Source organism: Mauremys mutica, chromosome 4, assembly GCF_020497125.1.
Source record: "Mauremys mutica isolate MM-2020 ecotype Southern chromosome 4, ASM2049712v1, whole genome shotgun sequence".
Taxonomy (NCBI): domain Eukaryota; kingdom Metazoa; phylum Chordata; order Testudines; family Geoemydidae; genus Mauremys; species Mauremys mutica.
The window spans coordinates 95,788,699-95,808,238 of NC_059075.1; the positions used below are offsets into that span (position 1 = coordinate 95,788,699).

At 39.9% G+C, this 19,540-nt stretch overlaps 1 protein-coding gene across 1 annotated transcript in view; it reads right to left on the reverse strand.

Moving 5' to 3' along the window:
* Window positions 1–904: 904 nt before the first annotated feature.
* MICAL2 (microtubule associated monooxygenase, calponin and LIM domain containing 2) overlaps window positions 905–19,540 on the reverse strand; it is a 189,375-nt gene continuing 170,739 nt past the window's right edge. Inside the window, exons 28-31 of the mRNA XM_045014371.1 lie at window positions 17,185–17,278; window positions 8,904–9,003; window positions 4,742–4,815; window positions 905–4,648 (exon numbers count right to left, since the gene is read on the reverse strand). Coding sequence (XP_044870306.1) covers window positions 4,464–4,648; window positions 4,742–4,815; window positions 8,904–9,003; window positions 17,185–17,278 — 453 coding nt within the window. The 3' untranslated portion in view covers window positions 905–4,463. The remainder of the gene's footprint in view (window positions 4,649–4,741; window positions 4,816–8,903; window positions 9,004–17,184; window positions 17,279–19,540) is intronic.

Here is a 19,540-nt window from a genome sequence, read left to right on the forward strand (position 1 = left end):
GAGAGCGGCAGAAGAGGCACCGGAGGGGTTTGCTGGGGAAAGTTCACTGGCGCCGAAGACGACCAGGAGCACCCAAGACTCACCACCGGACTGGAACTTTGCTCAGGCCTCCTGAACTCTGTGTGCAGACACATTGCTCAGTGTCTGTCCTGTCAGACTGTGCTACCACTGGGTCTGTGGGGCCTTGGTTTGAATGCAGCCCTGTTTTCCTGCTCCCCCTATATTTCCCCTTGTTGTTTTTCTCCTCCCAGCCCTCTGTAAATAAATATCTCCCTTTGTTATATCCATTGTACTTTTCCTGTGGGTGTGTGTGTTCACTCTGGGGGGTTTGGAACAGGTGCCCCTGGGGTGGAAGGGATTTCTCCTGCTGCGTTCCTGCGCGCGCTGTCTCTTGGCCAGAGCTGCCTGCAGAGCAGACTCCATCTTGGCCACGAGGGCGCTATAGTTACAGTTAGATAATTAATAACTACAGATTTTGGTCACTGCATTTTTGAAGAGAGCACAGACATCCCATATTCCTTATCAAGAGAGAATCCTTTTCTATCAAGCTTAAAGGGAGATATTATAGTTTGTGTGTCACGTTTACAGAATTTGGGGCTGAATTCCTCAGACATGCGTGTCACCAACTGCACTAGGATGAAGAATTTAACGCCATATAGCTCAGGTGTGCTTTTTTAACAATAAAACATGTAAGTGCAAGCTAAAGGGAATTTAAATTGCAGTGGGTTTTTAAAAAATGTACCTGTAATTACCAGTATGTAGAGTGAGATACTAATATACTTTCCTCTCCTCATAAAAGATTTTTCTAAAAAAAAAAAAAAACTTATTTCACCCAGAACATGGGGAGGGTGAGAGATTATTACAGTAAGGACACAGGTGCGTTAAAGAGTAAAACCATTTTAATTTTTCAGATACAAAACTGCTCACATGTAGTAAATTTAGACATAGGCATATGGTTCACCACATCACATTTTACTCAGCAGTAACAGTGCCAAAGATTTAAAGTCAATAAATTCCTTATAAGCTAGTGAGCCAATTTACAGGAAAGGCAGACTGATGGGAAAGAACATTCATAATTAAACATGAACCTTTGTGTTTAAATGTATTTCTGGAGTTTGAGATAAACAGATCATGTTGGCCTATGATCAGTGCGTGTGGATTCTCTTTCCTCCCAACCCCTACACTTCTGTGAAGACTGTTCATATACTTCACTCTTTACTTTTTTCTAAAACATCTCCAGCAACTATTTTAGAACTGCTCTTGTGAGGTACTCAGGTTCAGTGGGGGAATAGCACCAGGCAGGAGCATTCCCCCTGCCATTTGAGGGATTGCAATTAATCACAGGAGACCAGCTATTTAGAGGGGATTTGTGCACCATGCATATTACAACTAAGTCAGCACACAGAAAAATGCTGACTATCACTTTTATGGACCTTACCCTGTAAGGTGCCGAGTGCCCTCAAGTCCTGTTGTCTCAAATACCCTCAAAACCTAGTTCTTCAGAGCTAAAAGGAAAGTGTAGTGCCGAGTACATTTCCAGACCTGTGTGTTGTGCTTTCCAACAGCAGAGCAGGCATCTGTTGTAAACTGAAGTTCCAGGATCAGTGTATTAATTAGAACTGACCTGATTATTTGTAATTCATGCATCCTACTTTGGATGAGGAAGTTACGCTTTGTGAAAGGTAGGATTGCAACATCCTCATCACAACAAGCAGGGCCAGCTCCAGGCACCAGCGAAGAAAGCAGGTGCCTGGAGCGGCCAGTAGAAAGGAGCGGCACTCCATCCATTATTAGGACGGCACGTCCGGGTCTTTGGTGGTAGCTTAAGCACTCCACTGTAGTCTCCCTTCACTACGTCTCTTCCTCTTGGGCAGCAGCTCAATCGGTTTTTTTTCCTCTCTCTCTCTTTGCCACTTGGAGCTGGCCCTGACAACAAGACATATATATATTGTATATTTCTACACTCCTTATCCCTTTTCTATACTGCCACACAGAGAAAAGGAGGGTAACACAAATTAAAATGAATGGCCTCTTTTTCATAAAGGTGAACTGCAAAACAAAACTGAAGATTGATGTAATTCTGGATTTTGGGGATGAATTTCTCATCTATGCAAGGCACTGAGCTAAGTTATATGCTATAACTTTTTAAAACTCCTGTGAAGTTATGAGCACCTCCTGGTAGGCTACAGATTTCCCAGAACACATCATTCTGTGACTTCACTGAGTTGCATAAAACTTCTGGTATCAGTGATGGCAGAAGGAAAAAAAATCTAGAAAATCCTTGGCAAAGCAGGAAGTTCCAATGGATTTCAAAGGAGAAAAATTAACTTTAAAAATGTTTATTTCTGTCCTGAATGCCTCCCTCGTCCCACCGCATTCAAAACACAGGCAAGTCTGCATTGAAACCTGGGATTTATTTAATTTTGGTCTCCACTATATATGTAGTTCATCTTCAACAATAAATACCACTGAGTCCACCTTAAACAAGAGAGACAATTTAAGAAGATGACTCACAAAGATCAGGGTTACAAGCATATAACAGATAAAAAGATGCTAGAGAATAGATTCTGAATATACACAGGGATTCTGCTATGCCTCTCCCACTGATTAATGGAAGTAATGCAACTAAATCCCTGTGCATCATGTTAGAAATGTATTCCTATGTGTAATATCTGAAGATATTGTTTATGTCTTACTTAATATTTTGTTCCTATTGTATACCTTAATGATATAATCCTCTGCTCTACTATGCATGGCTTAACCAGCATGTTATTGTAGATCTCATAGCTGCCATCCAAAGCACAGAGAGAATTCACCAAACTATGTAAAATATTATTAGACATTGGTATTTCCTGTAAACAGATACATATACAAATAAATATAAATAGATAAATACTGTAGAACAATAGTATTCTTATCTCACCCCCTACAGAGGTACAATATATTGATAATCCATGGATGATGATAAAATGTGGATTTTATCTTTAAAAATATGTATTACACTGAAATTTCAGTGTAACAAAAACTAAGGTAGATTATAAATTATTTTAACAAAATCAAGTGTGTAGTGGGCTTTTATTAGCCTAAAGCTTTTACAATTACATTTAGAAGAGTTTCCTTTGCCTCTGCTGACCTGTAGGCAGAAACAGCATTTAAGCACCTTTCATTTAGTAATGAGAACAGTAAACCCTTCCAGTAAGAAAATGAGGTAAAACAATATTCAAAAACAGTCCTCCAGTTTCTCCACGTCTCTTATACTGAATTTTCAGACTATCATACATACAACTGGGAGAAACAATCAACTGTAAATTACAAAATCATCTCAGATTTAGAAGACTGCTCACAGTAAATTGAAAACATAGCCTAAGGAAATCTTTTGCACAAGATCTGTTATGTCTGTGCGTGTGCGAGAAAAGCTAGAAGGCACTTTTCTATGTTTTTAAAAGTAAAAAATGCATTAAACAGATATAACTTTGACAGTCTTATTTATGCATTCATCTTAGCAGCAATCATCAACTATCAGCATAAAAATGCAGAAAATAATTTTGCCACAGTTTTTGTTGTTATTCTGTGCCAAGTCTCTAACTAGTGATAACTTTGAGATACAATACATGCTTTTGTGAAGAATGCATATTGAAAAACCTACCATATACATGTTAATCAATTTTTTAAAATGTTCTTCAAGCATATTTCAGTGATTACTTTGGTCAGCTACAGAAAAAAGGTCTTCTGAGTCTACAACATTTTGTTAAGAATAGTAATCCCTTTGGTATTAAGTTACAGTTTTACATAATGTAAGGTTTTAATATTGTATTAAGTCCTCATTCAATACATACAGTGCACTCAAGCTTGCAAATACACCTGATAATTAAATTTGCCTGACCTTGCATTTACACTTGTTATTTACAACATGTGTAGTCAGTATTCTAAAGACTCTTCCCCTCCTCCTTTAGAAATACATTTTAAACACTAACCTGATTTTTAATTGGTGATGCTTATTTTTGACACTTGGATACAGTTCATTGTGGCTCAACCATGCCAAAATAGAAACAAAAATACACACAGATTCAGACAAATAAATGGAAAATTTTGCTGTTTCAAAAGTACCAGATCATGTAGTTATGTCTCTAGGAGCTCTATTCTCAGAATTAAAATAAAATTACAGGGAAAAGGAAAACAGTGGACAGCTCCAGTGTAATTTTCACACACTGTCCATCACACAGGTGAATTCAGTTCTTTTCCATCTCACAGGATGACTAGCCTTTTTTGCTGACAATGAGATTGCGATGTTTCTTCCTGTAATTATCTATGTGGAACTAGAGACACTGTTGTGCAAGCAAAGAGCCTGTTTAAAAGTGTTTAATACTAAAATGATATGATTCCTTCAATTTCAGCCAGATCTTTGTCAAAAGACTGTCTCCATGTTGGTTGATATAGCTGAAGTTCCAGACATTTGCATGTGGCTAAGTCCTGGTGAGTTGATAACCCTTAGATAATATAAAGCTTTCAAAGTGCTGATCTTCTGCCTTTTCCTTCAGTCTCTGCTCTTCTAAGGAAGACACAAGTTTGTCCCTTTCTTCAATCACTTTCATCATCTCAGTAAAAATTTCATGTTCCTCATTCAGTTCTCGTTCATCTTTTAGGCTATCTAGGAGATTGCAAAACGAGCAGTTAAAACACTATTGTAAATTGGGCCATTACTGCAGACCAAAACATATAATTAACTTCCCAGTTTATTTACCATCAATGGCCATTTTCTCTCTCAGTTTCTGCTCCAATCTTCTTTGGTGATCCTCCAGTTCTAGTTCTTGGGCTCTAGATACAAAAATAAGATTGGCAAAGAATCAGCTGACAGATTTCCTAAGGATTTTAGCACTCAGAAGGTAACAATCAACCTTCAGCAGACCTGCCAAAAAGATTGCTATACTGGCTCCCACGTATCTGGCCTTTTTAATAAGATTATAATTATTTTATGCTCATTTCATTGTCAATACTGCTGTCCTTTTATTATGTTGATGCTTCTTAGATCTCTGATGGATAAACTTAGTGGTACATGTACATTAAGAAGGGCATGCTTTCCCTAAAAATAGTGAGATGCAGCAGGAATATGCGATTATTATTATTATTAATAACCTAAAATAATAAGAGAAAATGGTAAGATCATTTCCTTTTCTTATTACAATCACCACCACTATAATGGACAAATGTTGTTGTTGTGCCTGTTAAAATAACTGTCAAGAAAATGATGCAACAATGCTAGTGTTCAGCATACTGAGATATTTATGGTAATGTTATTATAGACATGGACTCTAGCCATTGAGTATACTGTGTATATCCTCCATCTCCAGTATCTTCTCTATACAATCAGTGAGATTCATCCAAAAGTTTTGGCTCTTCCTACATTCTCACATTACAAACTAGATAGCATCATTACACAGAATCGTCATTTCCCTCATTCACGTGGGGCATTTGAGTATGGTGAAATTATATGCAATTATCCTTTGTTAAGATGACTAAGGGCCTGATCTTAGGAGAAAATTCAGCAAGTTGAGGGCAGCTCCTCGCAGGAGAGAGACCCTGAGGAAGGGGAAGTAACACATGAATAAAATCAGATAACATCATTTTGATGTTTGAATTGATTGATATAGTCCTATATTTGTTTTTTTTTAAATGCCCTTTTCAGACAGCAGGAAGCACTGATACCACAAGAACAAAGGGCAAATAAGAAATAAACATTTATACAGAGTCTTACATTATAAACCTTGTGATCAGGGTCTAGTGGTTGGAGGTTTCCCCAACACAGTAATATGTGGCCAGCTGCACAATGTTGGCAGTCCATCACTGATGACAATATTGTTCAATTCTCATCTGTGGCTACCCATATAACTCTGAAGTCTAAACCCTGATGTACAGAGTCAGCTGCACTGAGAGCATGGGAAGACTATCTATGATGTTTGATGATGCCACTATGCAGCACCTTTCACGTGAGACTTGGAGATGATTTTGTCAATCCTGCTCAAACCTGTTACATCCTGATTTTGTCAGAGACTGCCAGTGAGTCCTGTTCTGAGCCATTTGCTAAAGTTCTTTGAGACTCATGCCAGCCCACCGGAGACTGCTCCTCAGGTTATCTGTGAAGTGCTTATACTTCTTTCTTCTGTCCTTTGTGGCTTGGTTGGAGACACAGACAAAGAACAAGTTGAACAGCACTGGAGCAAACATGCAGCCTTGCTTTGCTCCATTCGAGATTTTAAATGCATCGGAAGAGTCACCATTGAAGAGCACTTGCACTATCATGTAATCATGGAACAGACCGATGATTTGTATGAACCTTCTTGGGCAGCCCTGTTTATGTAGAATAGCCAATAGACCCTCTCTGTTGACTGTATCAAAAGCTTTGGTCAAGTCGATGAAGATTGCATACAGGTCCATGTTCTGCTTGAAATATTTTTCCTGGACTTGCCTTATGACAAAAATCATGTCCATAGTACTACAACATGGTCTGAAACCACACTTCAACTTCTGGCAGATTCTCCTCAGGCATGCTTGCAATGAGTCTGTTCAGAAGAATGTAAGCTAGTATTTTCCCTGCTGTTCAAAGGAAGGAAATGCTTCTGTAGTTTTCAGTCAGTAAGATTTGCTGCCTTTGGTTTTGAACAGGGATACAATAATATCTTTCAAGTCTTGTGGCATTTCGTCTTCCTCTCAAATGCTACTCAAGATATCGTGAAACATCTTGATAGCCTTTGGGCCTGCTACTTTGTACACTTTGGAATACCATCCTTTCCCGAGCCTTGCCAGAGTTCAATTGTTTGATGGTTTTCATGACCTCTTCAACTGTTGGAAGGAGGTCGAGATCCTCTGATGGATTTCTTGGGTAATTGGTCAAGGATACGCCGATCAATGTGGATGATCTATTGAGTAGACTATTGAAGTGTTTAGCCTATCTCTACATGATTCCCTCCTTGTCTTTGATGAGGGTTGTGCTACCTGCCGACTTCAGGAGAGCTGTGCCAGATTTAGATGGTCCATAGACTGCTTTGAGAGAGTCAAAGAACATCTTTGTATTGTTTGTATCTCCGTAATGCTGAACTTATTCAGGTTTCCTTTCCCACCATTCATCCTCCATACTCCTCACTTCAAACTGGGCCTTACTCTGTAGGTCAGGGGTGGGCAAACTTTTTGGCCTGAGGGCCACATCGGGTTTCAGAAATTGTATGGAGGGCCACCCCATCCAACACCCCCTCTCCTTCCTGACTGCACCCTGGGATCCCTGCCCCCATTCAACCCGCCTGTTCCCTGCCCTCTGACCACCCCAACCCCTATCCACACCCACACCCCCTGATCACCACCCCAAACTCCTCTGCCCTCTATCCACCCCCACGATCCCCACCTCCTTACCGCACTGCCTGGAGCACTGGTGGCTGGCGGCACTAGAGCTGTGCTGCCCAGAGTACCGGGACAGGCAGCCACGCTGCCCGGCTGGTGCCAGCCACGCCACTGCACAGCACAGAGCACCCAGTCAGGCCGAGCTCTGTAGCTGCGCTGCCCAAGGAACTCACAGCCTCGCCTCCCAGAGTGTTGCACTGGCAGTGGGGTGAGCTGAGGCTGCGGGGAAGGAGGAACAACAGGGGAGAGGCCAGGGGTGAGCCTCCCGGGGCAGGAGCTCAGAGACTGGGCAGGAGGGTCCTGTAGGCCAGATGTGGACTGCGGGCCGTAGTTTGCCCACCTCTGCTGTAGGTACTTAAATCTATCTTTCTTTGAGATGGAAGTGAGATCGTTCTGCCATTCAACAAATGCTTTCTACTGGTCACTTAGAAGTTGAGTTTAATGAGAACAATGAGGACATTTCTAGTCTTGGTGTTTGTGGCCAGCTGCACAATATGGAACTGATAAATGCCAACCATCTACCTGCTCCCAGAGCAGAACCCAGGGATTACGAGATGCCATCTAGACCTACAGTGCACCACCCACCTAGCCCAAGCAGTAGGGGTAGGAAGCAGCTGGGAGTCGCTTGACTCTGGCTTGGCCGGTGTATATGGTACAAACATTTATGGGAGCAAAGGTGCACATTTCTAGGACAATGACCAAAGTATTCATGGATCCAAACTCCATTTTAATCCACCCCAGATTTTTACACCACTCACTCTGCCTCTGTATTCTAGTCCTAAGTACAGCAGAACGAATAACTGAATTTTTAGTCTGGTGGCCAAACCAAAATATCCAGGGGAAAAATTAATTTCGGGTCAACCCAAAATGGAAATGGTTCAGCTTTTTTCAGAATTCTTTTTCCCCAACAGAAACTATTTATCAGATTTGGCCAAAATTCAGAAATAATTTAATTTGACCTGAAACTGCATTTTTGGTGAGTAAACTATTCATCCAAAACATTTTGCCCAGCTCTACTCCCAAATCTTTCCCAAATGAGTTTAATCTTTCCTCTCATTTCCTCATGAGATATATGGAATGTTAGAAATCTCCCTCCACTCCCCACCCATTTGGTGCCTTGACCAATTTGTTTTCCAGGGGATTAGATGCCTGGGAGGTCATTAGGCCCATTAATGCATCCACAAAGAGTGCTATGTAGTAGACCTATAGGATCAAAACCACCGTACCACTGGGGAGTTCAAGTGCAAATCTGTGTTTGGAATAGAATGTAGCTTTGGGTGCATTTATTCTAACACACTTCCAACTCCAGGAAACAGTAAGGTAAAAAGGAGAAGCGTGGACTCTCTCTGTGTGCTAATAGCAATATGCTATGCAAGACACAAAGTGGCAATTTAGCTCAATAATGAGAGCCACATGTATCAAGAGGAAAATCCTATGCCTGGGACCTAAAATGAGTCCACTTCCCCACCCCCCACATCTTTACTACTGATGGCAAACTGTGTTTTCTTACTTACATGATCAAGAGCTCAGACTCATAACGCACTAATTTATTCTTCTCCAGGACCAGCTCAAACCATTCATGTAACAGCTGAGTTTCATCCTGTGTGCCTGAATCTGATTGAGATATAAAAAATAAATGTGTTATATTGGATTTCCCTCTCCATGATCAAACTGCTTTGAAGCCACTTTAAATGATCCTTGTTTGTGTGGCGAGATGTGTACCATGTAGAACCTTTGTGATGTGATATTTCTGTCACTAGTTTTCCAAGGTACCAGATATACAGTTTATTGTTATAGTTTATTGTAGTTAAGGATAAACTGAATTTTAGGCTGAAATAAATACAAGAAAAGAATCCCACTTCCATCTTGAAAATTAGCAAGCTTTTTTTTTTGTTTTAAAAATATTTGTCTACTCCTTTTTGAAATGGTTGTTATTAATTGCTCCTTATTCTGGCATAAATAATTCATTTTTTATGTTAACACAGCACCTGATTTATCTATTTTAGGTGGATACTTCCATCAGAAAGATCAGACTTAAGGGTGGGCAAGGCTGGCATATGTCAGCCGGTCTTTCCTCCTGGTGGTACCCTCACTCTTAATCAAAGTCCCTACCAAAAGGGCCCCCAGCTCATTTGCCATCTGACCTTTGTCTTTAAATCTGCATCTGTGAAATAAATGGTTTTGACTGATTAGAAAAGCTGCACTATAGAAAGTCCCTTATTATTATTAATATTATTTGTACTGTAGTAGTGTCTCAAGTCGAGGATGCCATTGTACTAGGTGCTGTAGAGTCAGATAACAAAGAGATGGCCCCCGCCCCAAAGAACTCTCAATCTGGGTGTAAGACTATAAACAATTAGTGGATACAATTATTCTGTAAAGAACAGATTCCCTAAGATTAAAGCATTCCTACACTGAGTGCCAATATTGCCCCACAAGAAGAGATGGCAATGGAAAACTGGCCTTTTCAAGCTGTCATTCAGGGTATATTGGTGGACCTGTGTTTTAAGACCTGGAATAGCCCATCATCACAGAAACATAGGGCTCAGAGGGACTCGAGAAGCCATCTAGTCCAGCCCCCAGTGCTGAGTTAGGACCAACTATACCAAGACCATCCCTGACAGGTGTTTGTCTAACCTGTTCTTAAAAACCTCCAATGGCAGGGATTCCACAACCCCTTCGGACACCTATTCCAGTGCTTAACTATCCTTATAGTTAAAAAAGTTTTTCCTAACATCTAATCTACATCTCCCTTGCTGCAGATTAAACCAATTACTCCTTGCCCTACCTTCAGTGGACTTGGAGAACAATTGATCATGGTCCTCTTTATTGTAATTTTAAATATAGTTGAAGCCTGTTTTCAGATTCCCCCTCCCCCCTCAGTTGTCTTTTCTCAAAATTCAACATGCCCAGCTTTTTTAACCTTTCCTCGTAGGTCAGATTTTCTAAACCTTATATAATTTTTGTTGCTCATCTCTGGACTCCAATTTGTCCATATCTTTCTTAAAGTGTGACACCCAGAACTAGACACAGTACCTCAGCTGAAGCCTCACCAGTGCTGAGTAGACTGGGACAATTACCTCTTATGTTTTCCATCAAACACATTTGTTAACATACTCTGGAAAGATGTTAGGTTTTTTTCTCAACTGCATGACACTGGTGACTCATATTCAATTTGTGATCCACTATGCCCCCCTGATCTTTTTTAGCAGTACAACTGCCTAGCCAGTTATTCTCCATTTTGTAGTTGTGCATATGATATTTTCTTCCTAAGTGTAGTAATTTGTACTTGTCCTTATTGCATCTTGTTGATTTCAGACAAATTCTCCAATTTATCAAGATAATTTTGAATTCTAATCCTGTCCTCCAAAGTGTTTGCAACCCCTCCCAGCTTGGTGTCATCTACATATTTTTCAAGCACCCTTTCCACTCCATTATCCAAGTAATTAATGAAAATATTGAACAGTACCGGCCCCAGGACAGATCCTTGTAGGAGCCAACTAGATACGTCCTGCCAGTTTGACACTGAGCCATTGATAACTACTCTATTCATAATCATCTATCCTTTCAATGTTCTGTTAGAAGTAGGTACTCCTCACATCAGTAGGATCCCATAGGTCATTAATACATATGGTTCAATTTTCAAAAGAGGATGCAGTGCACTGAGGAAGCCCCCTACATGGATGAATCTAAAATGGATGCTTGTGTGCCATACCCAACTACCCCTTGGTGCAGGTTGTTTGTACCTTTGAAAATCTGGCTATAAAATTAACACACTCGTCCCTAAAACTGATTCTTTGGTATTTTACCAACCATTTCCCAGCCAGACCTGCCAAAAAAAAATAAATCTCTAGGCCCAAGAGGCTTTCAAAAGATCTGAGCCCACTTGATCTATACATGTCTCTTTCCCCCTTTCTAGCTTGCCCTTCTGCCCAATTTTCCAGTTTCTTCTTTGCTAAACGAAAGAAAGAGTTATCCTGCCTAAAATGACTTTTGGGGGGAGGGGGCGCTTTTAGATTTTTAAATATTTAGGGACAGTTAAATACTCTGTAATATGGCTCCCCTGTTACTAACTACAGTAGTACTGAGGAAGCTGGAAACGTGTCTCCATAATGTCTGTTATGTCCATACTGCAGTGCACTTCCCTCTCACCTTGTACAGTGAAAAATAAAATAAATAATAAATAATAAAAGGTAGGATGTAGATGTCTTAATTTACTTCAGGATTGTCCCAACTTTGAGGGACAATTCCAATGTCCAGCCAGTTCCACCAATGTCAGGATTCTGTCCGCATTTCAATAGAATCCCAGGACATCTGATCTCTCTGGCTAGTCAACATAGTGATACCACTGTGTTGAAATCCTCCAGAGCAGTGCTTTCATCAGTCATGAAGCAGCAAATCCTCCTCTCCTGCAGTACACTATGCATTTCAGCTCTGTGCATCTTGCTCCTGGATGAAGATCTAAGAGAACCACTCACATCATGCTGAACTGCTCAGAGGCACAAAGAGATGAGCTGTCCACAAGTTCAGCAGCTCCCAACCCAGAGAATGGTAGTTGGCTCTTCAATCTGCTGCTTCCCTGGGAGGGAAGTAGGAGAAGAGTAGAACTGGAAAGGAGTATAGGACAGAAAAAGTGTGTGTGGAGGGGGGGCAGGTGAGAGAGAGACACTCAGGGGTAAAGGAATGCAGCTGTGACTTTCAAATTTTTTTTTAGGTTAAGCCACTACCTCTTTGTTTGCTAATATAACACATGCTAACATAGGGTAGCTTTTAGCCCCTTTCTAGTGGCTGGACTGCTACTGCCTCTAACTAATGGACTTGGGCCTTTAGTTCAAGCAGTTAGGGACACGTGTTTTTAGAGGTCCCTGGGTCAGACCTCACAGAGGCGACCTGTCAAAGGTGTCATTAAACTAGGTTAGAAATTGAGGCAAGGAGTAGAGAACAACCTGAGAAAAGGAATAAGTATAGACAATCTGGAAGGAGAAAGACACAGGTAACGCACCTAATCGGCCAGGAGCAGCAGCACAGGACATAATGGCATTGTCTCCCACTTTTTCAATTTGAAAATATGATGAAGCTAAATTTGTGTACTTATAGAAATCTGTCATCTTGGTTAGGCATTATCATTCCCGAAAGCCAAAGCTGTCTAACTGGAATAGCAAGGTACAGATATATGATGTCTAGAACTGTGTGGAGAAAGGTAATTCAATTTCCTGGAGGATTTTGATATTTTGAAATATGGATTCATTCAATTTAGAATGGAATCAAATAATTTAAAATTCTCCACAAAAGGGAATGGAGTCCTGGTTCTGGGGCAGTCTGTCTGGTGGGCTGTCCTGGTATCATGGACTCTGGCAGCCCTTGGGGTCCCCAACTCTGAGGCAGTCTGACAGGCAGGATACTGAGATGCTGAGCAGGTGGGCTGGCACAAAATGAGGCACAATTCCAGTTCAGCCATTCCTGGGTTCCAGCAGAACTTTGTCAAAGTCAATAGATTTGGATGAATCAGTAAATTCAGACAAAAAATGTTTTGTTGGAATTTTTCCAACCAGCTCTAATGGGGACATGTCTAGTTTAAATGCCTGTATGTAGCAGGATTTTTACACACACACACACACACACACACACACACACACACACACACACACACACACACACACACACACACCAGAAATTAAACCAGACAACACACTTACCCCATCCAGTTCTTATAAATGAAATTTGAATAGAGCATTTATTTTATTGCTAGCAAGAGAATCTGTTTTCACAGATGTGCATATGTACCACACTTGTGTAAACATTCTGTCCTTCCTCCATCTCCTTGCCAATTATGCTATATTCTTATTTTGGAAAAAATATTGCTTTTTAAATATTTCCATGCTTATAGTATGAAATATCAGTTCTCCCTCTAATAAAAGATTTGAGTTGTATTTCAACTGAAGTGAGCAAACAACAATGTGGTTTGCCAAAATGCCTCTTATTCTAGCAAAAGCACCTACTGTAGCTGTAATAATGGTAGCTTTTTGTTTTTTCTTTCTCTGTCCTACAGAGTGCCCTCTAGTGTCCTGAAGGCTGCATTGCATTTACTCACTGAACACTTTTGATTTATCATTAATAATAATGCCAATAGTTACTTAACTTGCATGGTTTATATCTTCCAAGAACAATACAACAAACTAAGTAATCCCCACAATACCCAAATGAGATAGGGAAGTTGTTAAGGTCAACTGGATGCCCGTTCCTGTGTTTTATCGAGCCTTGTTGCCTTTTTGCAAAATGTTTTTTGCAAAAAGGTGGCTTTTTATTTATCCAAATCCCTTTCATTTGAGGCTCTATTAGAAATTAAGATGTCCTTTTTTTTCTATTACAGTAACAACTTTAAGATGGCCTATTTAAAAACAGCATTTACTAAACATGGCTCTCAAACTTTCAATTTCCTGCCACCTTAGCATCTTTCTGCAGACAAAAGGTTGGAGAATAAGCAGGCTCTTCCTTCAACTTCTTCCACTTGTTCTTTTGGGAAAAAGGTATTCCTGTCCACACACACTTTCAAAGGATCTAATATTTCTGACTCTGTTTACAGTTTTAAATACTTCCCTTTTCCAAAAAGCAGTGCAAACAAACCCTGAATACACGATCTATAAAAGCACAAGCCTACAGAAAGCTATTCACTGATGTACTGAAATATGGAGAGACTAATGGTGCTTCCTCAGCACGGATTTTTTTTTTTTACTAGCAACCTTCACAACTTGTTTAATTAACATTTGAGTTATACAAATTTCAATTGAAAATGTGGTTCAAACCCTATATTACTGAATTTTGTTGTAGGCAAAAGATCTCTATAAACCCAGACAAATGTCACTAGAAAACAAAGCAGCAGAACATTAATGATTTATTCTTTGGTATTTAGCACAGAAAAAAGTAAATGAAGGGGGAAACCACCAAAAATTATTCATAGTATTGATTATTTCTAATTTTTCTTTAAATGCATGAATTATTGTCACTACAATTACGAGATCATCAAAGCCTCATTTTGTTCATCAGTCTTCATGGCAGTTTGTTTCACACCCACGCATGTTCTCTTCTAATTCAGTTCGGTAGCTAATGAATAACTCCCACTAACAAAAGAGCCTTTCATTCCATGCTCACATAATTATTAGCGGAGAGTTGCATAAATGTCACTGAAGACTAGTGTTTGCAGGCCTGTCTCTAAATGCGGTTATTCACAACCTTTGCAGCTCAATATTATTGCTTAACTGTGATCATTTTCTAATTACCTTAATAATACCTATTAAATCACTTGAGCTACATAAGCACAGCCCTACTTAAATACAACTTAACCTAATAAGCACTGGTCATTCATTAAACAATAATGCACATTTTTAAAAGGATGAATGGAATATTATCTGTCTGAATCCGGCACTGTTACACAAATGTTATTGCAAGCAACAAAGCATTAACATTTTGATGTCTAGTTTGGAGAATTTCAGCCTGAAATTTTACACAATAAGAGGTATTCAAACAGAACAGTCCTCACCCCTTTTCCTATCTGCCTGCATCTGTAGCTGGCCACCCACATGAAAACAATCAACAGGGAGAAAAAAATAGCACTCTAATCTTAATGAAAGGAATTAAATTACTAAGGATGAAAAGGGAATGAGGAGCATCAATCTCTTAGCAGATGAGCTTTCTTTAGAAAATGTGATTGTAAAAATAATGGGAACAAAAGGTGGCTCTGGGCCATCCATTCTGGTATTCTGCATGTATCCCTGTTTCCCTATTGTTAGAAGAGTTTTGATCTTCCATATTTTCAGAGACCTAGAGAGAAGAGCATAGCTTTTTTTCCCTATAACTAAGGGTATGTTTACATTACAGCTGTTACAACGGCACAGCGATTGCACTGCTGCTGTACCACTCTAGCGCCATAGGGTAGACACTTCCTACATTAGCAGGAGGGTTTTTCTCCATTGATGTAGATAATCAACGTCTCCGAGAGGAGGTAGTTAAGTTGACAGAATTATTCCATCGACTTAGCCATGTCTACCCAGGGGTGGGGGAAGGGAGAGGTCTACCCAACTAGGCCGCACAGGGACAAAAATTTTCACAACCCTGCATGACATGGCTAAGTAAGATGATCTACTTTTTAAGTGTAGACCAGGCCTAACACTAAAAACTCTTTGGGGATTCTCCTTTCAAAAAGACAGTAAGATGGGTGCCATCTTATAAATCTTTATTTTGTAAGTTAACATATGAATTGACATTAGCCTTTTAAATGACATTTGAAATAGATTAGCTTGATCAGTTGTATGGCATTTTTGTTTTATAAACCAGTGGGGTAAATACTGAAGACCTTACAGTTTTCACTTGGGCAAACATCTACTAGAGCCAATTCTTTACTTCAGTGTTTGTGCACTACAGTGATGGAGTTTATTCTCCTCCACAGAGAGAATAAAAACCTCATGGTTTTGCTGTTATTACGGTGATTTTGTAATACAGTACTAAAAAAGTACATAAAGACTTTACCATACTATGCAGCTAAGCATAAAAACAACATTTTCCAAGTGTTGGATGTTGCATCAAAAAAAATCGTAACTCCCTGGCACAAAATCACACCAGTGATTTAGGAGTTTTGGCTTGTAACAAGGAAGAATATAAAAAGCAGATTTACAATATGACTGTTGGCTTTCAGACAATCTTTTACATCTAAAATAGCTTTCAAACCTCCTCAGAAGGTAGATTGCATCAGGGCAGCCATTTATGTTCATATTTTATTTAAAAAAAAAACCCTTTAAGGTTAGATTGGGTCTTGAAATTTCATCCCTTAGAAAAGGGTGGCGTCGAGCTGTGCTGACCACAGGAGGAGCTATGAGAAGAGCTGCGTCTCCGAGAGGCACAGTCCCTCTTGTTCTCCTTGCTCTGGAGGGAAGTTATGTCATCCTTTTCTGAGGTGTAACTTGCTTCCCCCCTTGCACCCGGCCAGTTGTGCAGGGTCTTCACGCTGGGGAAGGCAGCATTATGGCTCTACTAACTCTCAACTCTTCCCTTCCACTGTCCACTTTCCCCTCCTCCTCCCTGTCCAATAGTTCATGTGGCAGAAGGGAAAGACATCACGTTAGGCATGGTCAGGGAAATCAGACTAAATGATCTAATGGTTCCTTCTGGTCTTAAAAATCTATGAATCTGCACCTCACCCTTCTGTGGCATGAACTGTAATGAATAGTCCTTATGTAGACATGTAAGGGAGACCTTATACCCTCTAACTCCCCTCCACAGCTGGGTCAGGACTAATTAAAACCTAACCTTTCATTGGAGCAGGGAAAAATCCCAATTATCTCCTGTCCATAAGAAAACAGCATTTCATAGTTCAGGTCTGTCTCACTACGCACTGCCCTTTTATATAGCTTGTCTGAGCTATTTCCACGATTCAGTCACTGACTGCAATCATATTATTGACACTCAGAGAGAAGCTGTTAAGGACCTTGTTACTAAGCATAGGCTGCTGGCTTGGTAACTGAGTTACTGGACCTAGAAACATCACTGATTCTGTAGTGTAGATGAAATAAGGCTCAGGATTTTAAACAATGGGAGGGAAGTAGATTCAGCTTCAAGTTCCAATAGTTACAAATTCACAACTGATAAAGCTGCTTGGCAAATAGAAAAAAAATAGATGAATTTTCTCTCTCATTTCTTGTTTCAGGGAAAATGTTCCAAGCACCTGTACTTTTAAAAGAGTTGTAAAACCTGCTCTGCTTTTAAAGAGGCACCGAATAATCACAAATTTCTTGCCCCACTTACCTGATTCTCCTCGCAGTTCCCTCTCCAGTTTAACACCATTTATCTCTAGGGCCCTCTGTCTTTCCTCCACTTCTTCCAGTTGACGCTGTATAGCCTGCAGAATTATAAAGATGATAAAAGATAAAAATACAGCTTTAAAATACAGAAAGGAAGGATGGCCCAGTGGTTTGGGCACTAACCTAGGACTTGGGAGACCCGCGTTCAGGTCCTGTTACTGTTAAAGTTTTCCAGTGTGATCTTGGGTAAGTTGCTTAGGGCCAGATTTACCATCAATATATAGGCACCGCATGGGATTTTTGAAAGCACTTTTGAAAAATCCCGCTAAGCGTCTATCTGCATCTTTAAGTGCTTACATACATTTAAAAATCTGGCCCTTTGTCTTGCTGTGCCTCAGTTCCCCATCTGTAAAATGGGGATAACAGCAGCTCCCTACTTCACAGCGCTGCTGTGAAGGTAAATATATTAAAGATTGTGAGGCACTCAGACACTATGGTAATGGGAGCCATATTGGTACCTAAAATAACTTAAAGGGTTTGTCTGCTATTCTGAATTGAGTAGCATAGTTCAGCTATTTTTTCTTCTCATATAACCTTTTGATATGGAAAAGAAAAGGGTATATAGCTCCAGAATTCCCATTAATTGGCACTACACAGGTAACCCTCAGATGAACTGACCCTACCATACCTTCTAAACATGTCTATGTTGTAGGCCAACTATTATCAAAAGCATCCATTGCCCAATCTGACACACCTTTAAAGGGCCACGGTAGGTGCCTCATATTTCCTTAAATTCAGGTCCTGTCAAGGTGTCCAAAGTTGGGCACCCAAAATCACTGGGCACTTTCTGAAAATGTTTATTACTGTACCGCCATAAAATAAGGGAAGACATTTACAATGTGTCCCCACTCCCCAGGGATTTTGTTTACTTGTTTAGTTTCATTTTTACTATTTCATTTTTTACAAAAAATACATTAAGCACATGTGGATTTTCTTCTTTTGTAGTTACTTCTATTTCATCATTGATTTCTCAGTAATGATTAGTCTAATATTTTCTAAAATATAAAGAAAATGTAATAGGTTCTATGTAAAATATGGAGAAAAATGTAATAGGTTCAAGCGCAAAATATCTATTCATTTAAAGTACAATAAATCAGCAGAGGAGACCCATTTAAAAATTCCAGAGATTTCAGTTCTCATTATATAGTGTGTATATATATATATATTTATTATTATAATACTTAATATATATTATTATCATCATCATCATCTCCTAGAGCTGGAAGGGACCTTGAAAGGTCATTGAGTCCAGCCCCCTGCCTTCACTAGCAGGACCAAGTACTGATTTTTGCCCCAAATCCCTAAGTGGCCTGCTCAAGGATTGAACTCACAACCCTGGGTTTAGCAGGTCAATGTTCAAACTACTGAGCTATCCCTCTCCCCCCAAATGCACATGCTAATTATATATACATATTTACTATTTGTATTACAGTAACACCTAGAGGCCCCAACTGAAACAGAGACTGTACGAACATATAGTGAGAGATGGTCCCTGCCTCAAAGAAAGGTCTGTCTGAACAGGCAAAAGTGTCCTTCGATGCTCCACATAAATTTGTAGGGCCAGAATTCAGCACCCAGCAGATCCCATTGAGAAGTTCATTTAGGAGCCAAAATGGGAGCTGAGCACTTTCAAAAAATCTAGCCTGTAATACCTGAACAATGCAAATTCAGACAGAGAATGCAACTCATATGTAGATGTGTTAAGGGAGTTAACTATGACCTGTGATTTTGGCACATTAGAATCAGCATTGAGAAGTGTGCTCACAAAACACTGCATGACAGATACTTGCAATAGGAGAGATCAAGTGCACAACTGTATGAGTCACCATGGACAGAATCTAGAGTTCCTTCTGCTTTGTCTGGAGAAAGAGCCTTTACAGAGGGCCATATTATTGCACAATTAATAAAGGAAAAATTTATATTCCCATTGTACAGGTAGGGGAACTGAGGCACAGAAAAAAATAATTTGTTTTTCCTAATCCTCTCTAGTGTATAGTAATAGGGTAGTATCCCTTTTTATCCTTTCTAAATTAGCAGTTTACTTGCAGGCCCTTTTTGTTTAAATTTCACTGGTCTTTGCAGTCACTCTCTATTCCACTGTATTCCTGAGTTAGGGGTTCATCCTCGCCACCAATTGTTACATCTTTTGCTTTTTATGTGACAATAAACATAGTATGAAGAAGCTACAGCTGGGTTCCAAATAAATCATCTTTACTAACTATAGCTAAACATGCAGGGCTAGCTGCATACATCTTGCTGCTCTGACTGCTTTCCGAGAGCTTCTGCAACATAAAACACAG